General features: G+C 40.8%; 1 protein-coding gene across 1 annotated transcript; it reads right to left on the reverse strand.

Moving 5' to 3' along the window:
- Positions 1-411: 411 nt before the first annotated feature.
- Positions 412-8,839, reverse strand: LOC105445717 (zinc finger protein 845-like). The gene is made up of 3 exons (XM_030977565.1): positions 8,741-8,839; positions 5,789-5,877; positions 412-5,343 (listed from the first exon to the last, which is right to left on the reverse strand). Exon 3 carries the CDS (start codon positions 4,799-4,801, stop codon positions 1,367-1,369), a length of 3,435 nt encoding a protein of 1,144 aa, XP_030833425.1. The 5' UTR covers positions 4,802-5,343; positions 5,789-5,877; positions 8,741-8,839; the 3' UTR covers positions 412-1,366.
- Positions 8,840-10,747: the final 1,908 nt, after the last annotated feature.

A 10,747-nucleotide genomic window follows, 5' to 3' on the forward strand; every position in this document is an offset into this window, starting at 1 on the left:
AGAGAATTTCTATGAAGTACATTCACAAAAACAGTACTGTAGGAAAAGAGGATAGACAATGTATATTACTCATCATGACAGTACTGTACCTTTTTTTCCTTGCCCTATAGAAGTTTGACAAAGCATATTCTGACACTTTGAAACTTGAAAGTATAATGGTTCAAGAAAAACCCTGTTAGTTATAAAGTGCAGATCTAATCAGTTTGTCCATATGTATATTCCAAAGAAAATAATATGAAGGTAAAAATATGATTCAGAATTTCTGTAAGTACATTCACAAAAACAGTACTGCAGGATAAAAGTACCGTTATACACAGTGTATATCACTGCTAATAATTACAATACGGTAACATTTTTTTCAGTACCTTTTAGAAGTTTGACAACAATGCAGATTTGAAACTTGAAACACTTTGAAACTTGAAAGTAACATCGATAGTGTCCAAAGAAATATATTTTACATTATATACTGCAAATGAAGATTCTAGGCCTAGGTGAAAAGGGCAGGTTTAAAATTTGCTACTGACTGTTGGTACAGCGAAAAAATAAACACTGGGCATAGTTCTACTCAGGCTTACAATGCAAGGACATTATGCTTGCGCATGAAGTTTAAAGTGTAAAGCACTCATAAGGTGGTAGCATAAGACAATTGCTTATTTTAATAGATCATTCTTCAACTAAAGGCTCATTTAGATATGACACACTAAACGGATACCAAGCTACAATTGTTAGTCGCTAGGAACTCAAGTACAGGAGAGATGCCCTTGCAAAAGACCTGAAAATAGCTGACATCAGACAACAACTGCTACATGACATGTATAGCATGAAATCATAAAGGTTTAGTATCTCAATTTCAGACATAATACACTCTAATATAGCTGCTGCATCAGATATGGTCTACTTTCTCAAAAACAAGGCAAATGAAAACCTCCCCTTTCAAACTAAGGCAGGGTATTCTACTGACACTTCTTCAGATTTACATATGCTGCCATCTGCTGCTTACAATGTCCAGATGTGTTGACAGCCACGTCCCACAATGCATCACAACTGATGGCGCATGCACAATGATGCGTGGGTACAGGGACCCAATATTGCTCTGTGTATGCCTTCACCGAAAGATGGCACAATTAAAAATACATTACAACACTGGTAGCAATGTGTGTACAATACCTTGCCTTAGAAACAGTTCATGTGTAACTTCAACAACTCATACCCCTTACGTCTTGTGTAAAGAATATCACTGGGAAGCTTAACTTGTCAGAAGCAATTTTTCATCTGCTATTAGTTTGGATAATACACTCTACAGATGATTGATACAGTAGGACTAATTAAAGGAGAGAAAATATTTGGCAGAGCAAAGACTGAAATATTACTCATAGCAGTGCAGATCTATTAATTTAGAAGAGGGCATTGAGAGATCCTGAGGGGTCATGTCTTTGGTTGCTTCAGGTGGTGGATGGATCTGAAGGGGCACCTCTCTGGCCGTTTCTATGTTCGTGGGGGCTCCTTCTGAGGGCAATTGCCCAGGCAGTGCTTCCTTTACAGTAAGGTCCGTATGAACAGGGGCCGGTGCAGCACGAATGGTCACTGGTAGCAAAACAGTAAGAGGAGCAGATGGATTCAGTGGTACATTGAGTAGAGGCTCTGAAGGAGGTGGAGACGGAGGTGGAGACGGACACTCTTCCTTGATTGGCTGCTTGTCAAGCGGGATGCAGGCTGTTCCAACCTTGTGTCTCTTAAGATGATGGCTCTGCTTAAAGGCCTTGCCGCAGACATCGCACTTGTGTGGCCTCAGCCCCAAGTGCCAGCGTTCGTGCTTCTGGCGTCCATTCTTGGAGGACAGCAGCTTGGGGCAGAACTGGCACTTGAAGCGGATGCCTTCTTGGGTCATGATGATCTCTTCCTGCCTGATTGGCCTGCTTGGGGTGACCATGACGATGTCATGCTTGGACTTCAGGTGTGCCTTCAAGTGATGCGGTTGGATGAATTTCTTGGAGCAGATGGAGCAGGAGTGTGGGCGCTCTCCCGTATGGATTCGCATGTGGATGCTCAAGTTCTGTCTTGTCTTATAATACTGTCCACAGATATGACACTGAGCTTGGTAGGCTTCAAGATCCTCATAAACATCACCTAGACTGTTTGCATTAGTCAGGTTCAAAGGGAGATCATTTCCCCCACCAGCTTCAAAGTCTTTACATTCTTGGAAATTCCCATTAACTTCACCATTTTGGTAAGACATATGGTCATTCCCATCAACAATCTCTCCGTCCTCAATTTCGGAAAACACTTCCTCCTTGATAGATATACCGTTGATACTTTCTTCATCATTTTCTAGGGCGTATCTTCCAACTGTTTCAGCTTTATCTCCTTCGTCTGTAATATTTCCTATTTCTTCTAAACACTGACCCACAACATTTTCATCTTCATCATTGTCACGACTCTTTTCGCTGGCATCCTCAGCCAGTTTCTTAGCTCTCTCTTTTGCTTTCAGTTCCTCTGTGCTAATAAGCCCTACTGCACTGCGAACATCCGTGACCTGAGGGGCTTCACTTTCTGAGGATAAAGCAGAAATGTCACTAGCAGCAAGGGCCTTCTTCTTGCGGTGGTTTTCTGCCAAAACTTGCATCATATGCCATGAGGTTAGGGGACCAATCCTTGGATTGCTGCTATCATTATAATTTCTCTTATTTTTGGTGTCAATCAACTTGATCTGGGAAACTCTACACTTTGATGACATCTGGTGTTTCTTGAGGTGTTGCAGCTGTTTGAACATATTCCCACAGTTGTCGCACTTGTGGGGTCTCAATCCTAGATGCCATCTCTCATGCTTGCGTCTTCCAGACCTGGACATCAGCACCTTGCTGCAGTAATGACACTTATACCTGATCCCTTCCTCGGTCATAACTACGATCTCCTTCTTGGCGTTTGCCTTCGGGACTGGATGATAGACTCCATGCTTGGAAAGCATATGAGCCTTTCGGTGGTGGGACTGTCGAAAGGTCAAGCTGCACAGACTACAATTGTATGGTCTCTCTCCCGTATGAATTCGCTTATGAATCATGAGGTTTCGATTGGTTTTGCAGAGTTTCCCACATTCTTGGCAGATAAATGATCTGGTATCATTCGTCTCCATATCTAGGCCAGTTAGTCTTGTCAAGTCTAAAGGTTCTTCTTCAGGCACATGCTCCAACATAGGTTGATCAAGGCACTTCGTAGACATTGGATTGTGTGAAACGCTTGATGAAAGACTTGAAGTAGGAATTGCAGCAAACTCTGGAATTGGAGCTTGACTTGCGGGTGTAGGGCTTACCAGAGGCTGGCTGTTGGAAATTCTCTGATAAATATCCTTGACAGAGTCTGAAGCTAGATTCTCTGTAACCTCTCCTTCTTCCAGTTCACCATTAAGAACCATCTGGTTACTGCTATCAGCTGTGTGAGGATGCTTAATCGGAGCATCGCTAAGTCTCAAAAGTACATTTTTTGTTCTATTTCTGTTATTTTGGCACCGCTTCGTCTTCTTATGGGCTTGGAGCTGCCATCGCTGGCGAAATGCAGCCCCGCAGAGTTCGCAAGCATGTGGTCTGATGCCAAAATGCCACATTTGATGTCTCCGTCTGTTACTCTTACAGGAAAAGATCTTTGGGCATAAAGAACACTTCCATCGCAAGCCTGAATCTGTATAAACAACTCCAGCAGCCTCTTGTCCCTGTAATGTCTCCTCTGGCCGTTGGACATGAACTGTCCCCAGGTGTTCTTTAAGGGCAGCACCTGTTGGGAAGAGCTGACGACAGTAGAAACAGTCAAACTTCTGGAGCTCGCTGTGAGAAAGCATGTGGTTATTGAGGTAAAGATCATTCCTAAACATTTTCTTGCAGTATGGGCACTTGGCATTGTCATTTCGGGGTTTCAGTACGTTCTTGTTTTGTGCGTCAGCAAGTCCTATAGACGCATCTGATCTGGCTTCATTGGTGACATCATTACCAAAATGGCCTCCTACAGGACGTACCGACTTCCATGAATCAGTTTGAAGACATTTGTGCTGTTTCTTTGCCATCTCATCTGAGAATACCCTCCCGCAGATGCTACAACATGGGTCTTTTTCTCTCACTACAAGCTGGAACTCAAGCTTTCTGCAAGAGCACACCCTTGCATTCAATCCACAGTCCTTGCATGGGGATTCTGGTGAATCCCTATTCACTGTTTCATTGCAGTCATGGCTGAACAGAAAATCTACACTATAAACACAAGCTTTGCAATCGGTGCAGCTGTAGGTACCATTAGTCACATTTTTAGTGATATTCAGATGCTTAGGAAGCCTAGCTTGATAAATCGATTGATTACCATCAATCATGCTACTACTGGAGGTTTCCGGAAGTGGCTGGTGATCCTCAAAGCCGTTGGAACTTCCAGGTCTATCTAACCTTGTTTCAAAACCAGCATATTGCCCTTCTCTTCCTTGACGTGACATCCCAATGGCAGCATCGGGTCTGGCCAAACCAACCTCTCCTGAGACACCTTGTTGAAGTAGGATGCTACTTTTGCTCTCAGGTCCTTGCTGACATGACAAGTCATGATTGCTGATGACCCTTTCTTTCAAGGAAACTTCCGTCTTCTTGTGGATCTTCTTTTTATGTGTCTTACCATCGGTTTTCTTGGCGGGAATCATCCTTTGCTGGCAGCTGGCCTTGATAAGGTGCTCATCTTTTGGATGTGACAATCGTTTGTGGTTCTCTAGGGCAGCGAGGCGCTTGAAGCACTTGCCACATGTGCTGCAGACATTGGATCTTCCTGTTGGTAGCGACATCCTCCTGAATCATAACACATCACACACTGCACATCAACTATAGTACTTTGTAGTCACCAGAAATTTAAAACCAAGTGTCAGAAACTATTCAGAAACTATGAATGTACATCATTCGTTCAAGCAATTTTTGAAGTAATAACCAAAAAATATAAAGAAATTCTTTACATTACGATTGGTTACTGATAGTATATACTATATAGTACAACATACACATGTACAGATTGGTAGTAATTTTACAATAGCTGCTCAAGATATATCTTTAATAACAATTAAAACAATCATACAAGGCAATGGAGAGGTGTTTCAGACCTTCAATAACAACGACAGAGGTAGGAAGAACAGAATACAAAGAATCAAGGTGAATATTTTTCTTGTCTTTTCTTCAGAGACTAGAAGTTCTGGAGCTTAAGTCTGACATTGATTCCTGGCACATAGCATCAGCAGTCTAGACTTCCAGGGCTCGAGTATGAAGGTCCGGTTTTACACTCCACTCTTGCATCTGAGAAGCGGCCTGTTCTGGAGGCCCTCAGGCTGGTGATGATCTGTGCAGTGAAGAAATAGGGCAAGAGAGAAAACCATAAGTGAGATAGCGAGAGAAATACTGGGGGGAGGGGGATAGAAAGGAGAGGGAGGATGGGAGGGAAATGGAAAGAGAAAACAAAAGAAAGGGAAAGAAAGATACAGCGCGAGAGAGGAAAGAGCAAGGATAGATCATATACGCCCACTTCATCATTAGCAAGACATTAATTTAAATTTCCCACTCTCCACCGTGTTAAATGGTAGAATTCATTTCATGCTGTGAGCACAATAATAGTTAGCCCAGCTAGCAATAGAGCTCCTTGCATGATGTCATTAGTGCCATAAAACCACCAATATTATTATCATAGTATATTTCTTCTTTTTCTGTTTTCAAAATAAATTACAACTTTTTTTACGAAGCCTACATGTACATGCAAGTGTAATTCATAAAACCCTAATTGTTCTTACCTGCTACTCTGTCTGGTGAGTCTATAATCACATGACTAGCTTGCATCTCTTGGACCGTAGCATGCAAACATCATAGTTGTGGAGTAACCCTGGAAGATGATGAATCAGAAAGATCATTTTATAACGGTCTTATCAAAAAAACGAAATAACACATTTATACGTTGTTTTTCAGCTAAATCGAATGCCGATGTTGCATTTTCTTATTGCTTATATTACGCACAACCAGCCGGCCCATGTAGTGTTATTTTTAATTAATAATTAATTAACGGTCACCATATTTTTTTTTTAAGTGGCGCTGAATTGGTATGCTCGTGTTGGCTAAATTTCACACATTTTGGGGTCTAAAATTACCTTCATAGCAATTTTAGGTTCTAAAAGGGCACTAGAAAATAAGAATAAGAGCAATAACCATGCACTTCGAAGGCATTTGCGGTCTGAAAACAGAACTCAACTATCCCTTTAAAGGCAGTGTAGCTTGGCAAATACTGGTTAACGGCATCTACATGTACGTCTTCTTTCGGACAACTGCACGTAAACGAATTGATAAACGGTGGTCAGGGACTGAATCTCTATAGGGTCAGCATTCGCAAAACAGACCAAAGTTCTCCTTATGCCTGGGTTTCGCGTATGTTGCACGCACGTGATTACTGCGGTCGCCTTGTCCGTAGTCGTACTATGCCCAGTGCTCAGTCTACACTCCCTTTAAAGTTTACAAAAATTGTCTGGTGACGGAGTTAAAGAGGTCTTCAATGATGTAGATATCAAAATGATTTTAAGGGTTGCAAATTTTTCTGAACATGTATGGCTGTCCCTCTAGACAGAAAATGTTGGAAAATAATTAAATTGTTAATTACCGTTTCATAGAAAAATTAGAAGGGGAAACTTCCCCCTGAAACTTTAAAGACAATCCTAAATATATCATTTAAAGCCTATCTGCACTAGTTCTCCAAGGGAAACAAAAAATGTGGTCTTTGTACAGTTTGCATGTATACAGGTGGTCACTGCAGATTAATTGACTGTATATTAATGATGTCTCTAAGCGCTTTACAGATATATTATAATTAATGTATATAAATATCATTACCATCTAAACCACCTTTCATTATTTGTATTCATCATTATCATTGTTTACTACTATTTAATATTAATAAATTATTGTTATCACTAATAAATAGAAAATCTGTTTGATAGATGGAAGCTACCAAAAAAATTGAAAAATAAATAAGGTGATTGAGATATGAAATTCCTGTAAATCACCCATTTCATTGTGAGGATCTCTACATCGTATACTTTTAGAGGGAAATTATACACTTCAAGGACTTTTTACTTTAATTCTAAGACCCTTTAATATTTATTAACTTATTCATACGTAGATCTATATTATATATATAGTCTCATAATTGGCGCTAGTTCAGAAGTCTATCCAAAATTTGTCCTGTTACTCCGGCGTGGAGGTGTTTGTTACATGTTTTGTGTAAATTTTCTTATCTTTTTCGGAGGATTTTTCCTAAAGACGAAGACTTATAATATGCACTTTCTCACGGGATTCACGGCAAACTACAGCACAATACAATTGCATATCGTACCGACGGTGGGGTGCGGGCGCGCGTGTTAGTTCAGTTAGCGACCGTTAACTAAGATTAAAGTCGCTAACTTAACACTAGCGAGCGCGCCCACACCCCACCGTCGGTATGGTATGTATATTGTGCTGCAGTTTGCAGTGAATCCCGTGAGACAGTGCATATTGTATGTCTTTAATTTTAGGAAAAATACTCCGAAAAAGATAAGAAAATTGACACAAAACAGGCAACAAACATATCAAATTTTAAATCATGACCTTTATTTGGACATTTGATGAATATTCATTTTGGGTAGCTATGTTTTAATATATCTCCACGCCGGAGTTACGAGTCAAATTTTGGATAGACTTCTGAACTAGCGTCTTATAATCTTATATAGGCTATAGCCTATGGAAATAAAAGGCTATATGGAAAAAAAAGTGAACAACGTATAAAGTCTCCAGGGCAGCGTCTCACGAAACCATCATAAGTACTAGATGTCGGTGGATCCACCAACGTCCCATTTAAATGTGTGTATTCACGTTTCAATGGGATGACGATTGTTGAACTTGTACTTATGACGGTTTCGTGAGGAGCGCTGCCCAAGTCTCCATGTCATCAATCCTTTACTTACAACTGGAAAGTGGAAACCCACATGCCAGATCAGTGATTGATGTTAAAATGTAGTACCAAACGGATGTCAATTTAAGCACTGCTGTAGCTACAGATATATACAGCAATCCCATGTTCTAGATATAATGACCACCAAGCACATGATGCTAGGCTATAGGCCTAGCCCAGCTACCATGCTCTTCAGCCTATCAATATCATGCATCATGCAAGCACTGATGCTAGGCCTACCATGCTCTTCGGCCTATTCTCTCAATTATTGAATACATGTCAAGGAGACTAAAGGCAGAGGGGGTATACATCGAGATCTATGCCCTTTTGTTTGCAATAGTTCTTGCTCCCCAACTTTGCCATTGTACTTTAGTGCGTCTATTGTTGACTTGTGCATCCACCCGTGCCCCGTGTGTGTAGATAACTAGCACTCCGCACCGAATTCCCCCCACACGCCGAAACTCGTGGCTTGAAGGCCCGCGCAAAGCACCGCATGCCTGTCTCTTTACATCACCACCACTACCACCACCACCACCGGCACGATGCACAATGTGTATAATATACAGGGGGGACCCTGCCATGCGTGCAAATTGGATGATCGAGACTCCGTGAGCAACGGAGCACCGTAACATAACTCTACCACGTCTTAAAACTAAACATTAACAGCAACAACGAAATCATACAGTTACTACCAAACATCAAATTCATCATACTGATGGCAAGAATTTTGACGATCAATGCTCATTTTAAGTGATTTCGGGAGTAAACTTACCACCGAGTTTTGGATGGCATGCGTCTCTGATCGATCGGGGTACCGGATACCTTGTTGATTCATGCATAACTAATGAGATGCATTTATAACCCGGAAATGCAACACCTGCAGAAGGGGGGGGGGGGGGGGGGGGATACAGAATTGACCACCATCACTTCGATCAGAATTAATTTCAATTGAACCGTAAATAGTGTTAGCAGTCATAGCAGTGGGGGGGGGGGAGGAGGGACAAGTGCCCCACACTCTTTGAAGTACTCCCAAAAGTGCCCCTTTAAAATAGGAAAAAGTGCCCCTATTTTTTTTAAGTGCCCCTTTCCCTTATCAACTCTGATAAGTGCCCATTTTATTTTGTCACATACCGCTTTTCCTTCACAAGTTCCCATTTTCCTGTGCAATAACTGTCCATTTTCCATTCTCATAAATGACCTTTTTAACTCTAGCTAGTATAAGTGCCCCTTTTCATGTCGACAAGAGCCCCCTTTTCTTCGTAAGAAGTAAGCGGACATTTTTTTTTTGGGGGGGGGGGTCTCTAAATTTGAAAATTTGACATTATGTTCCGTTGGGGGGGGTAAGGTCACCTTTTTAGGTCAGCCATTGGCATAATTTTTTTTTATTTTTATTTTTTTTAATTTTTTTATAAAAAATATAAAAAAAACCCAAGGGGGGTTTAACCCCCCCCCCCCCCTGCGTACGCGCCTGCATATGGTCAGTGTCCCTTTTCAGATGCGATAAGTGCCCCTTTTCACCTTAGATGATTATTCTTTTTTTACAATGATACGTGCCCCTTTTCCTTTCTAATTATAAGGAACCAATCCCCCTTTCACTTCTCATAAATGCCTATATCAAAATCTGATGGGTGCCCCATTTCCGTTGACAAATTTTCATTCCTGGCGAGTGACTGTTTTTGAGGTGTAAAGTGCCTCATTTTTACATCTGACGATTACCCTTTTTACTTTGGCACGCGTGCTCCTTTTCTTTTCAAATAAGTGTCTTATCCCTTTCAATAAGTGCCCCTTTTCCCTCTCATCATTAACCGTGCCCCTAATTTCAAGCGACAAAGAGCTATGCTCGCTCGCATTCATAGACGTTATAAATAATGATGCTACTTATCAAAAGTCTTTTCAGTCTTCCGTAATGAGAATGTGTTTATAACCCCATCAGGATAGTATTTTTTTAACTCTGCGACCATACAAATCTTACATTTTTTCCTTGCTCGGTTTGATTCGCTCGATTGCAACTTAATTTTGAGACCATCACACCAAACTGCAAAGTATGATGCTTAGGCCTAACAAAAATAAATGTTGTATTGCCCTATGCGACCGACCCCAAAATCATATACGGTCGGCATTAAAAAAAAATGTTTAATGAATTTTAAAAAATAGCATTCAAAACTGAGAAATATCATTCCAAAGAGCGACCCCAAAAAAAAGGATTACAAAAAAAAGAGAGATTCTGACCGAGATTTTGGCACCTAAAGGGCAATACAACATCTTTTTTTAAAGGCTTAATATATAAGCAATATATCTTATGATGTAAAAAGCGAAACAAAGCATCCCCTGATAATGCAATTACTATGTAGGGACGTATTGCTCATTTTGCTAGCTCGCAAATTAATTTTCCGACCATCACACACAACTGCAAAGTATGATGCTTGCAGCTTAAAGGTACTATGTCCCATTTGCAGGCCAAAAAAATGAAAAAGTTAAATTCCAACTGCATTTGAAAGACAATACTAATTTAGAACTTCCCTAAAAAAGGTTGGGCTTGAAAATGTCTTCAAGTGGGAAAATAACGACCATTTGTTGTCAAATCGACTTTAGGGCTATAGAGCCCAAAAGTAATAGTCTTGATTTTCAGACAATTGTACCGAATGGGTTCCGTTTTGCCCCAATTGAAAATAACATATCTTGTTTTCGCCCTTTTTATAGGGGCCTGTTTACCAATGTTTCATGTTCCATTCTGAAAGTACAGTTGGCAGGCGCGGATCCAGGATTTCTTAGGGGAGGG

This window comes from Strongylocentrotus purpuratus, unplaced genomic scaffold (genome assembly GCF_000002235.5).
Source record: "Strongylocentrotus purpuratus isolate Spur 01 unplaced genomic scaffold, Spur_5.0 spur5_scaffold_1, whole genome shotgun sequence".
NCBI lineage: Eukaryota > Metazoa > Echinodermata > Echinoidea > Camarodonta > Strongylocentrotidae > Strongylocentrotus > Strongylocentrotus purpuratus.

What these genes read in the sequence shown, in the direction of transcription:
- LOC105445717 (XM_030977565.1), bottom strand. Translation starts at nt 4,801, where the DNA reads ATGTCGCTACCAACAGGAAGATCCAATGTCTGCAGCACATGTGGCAAG.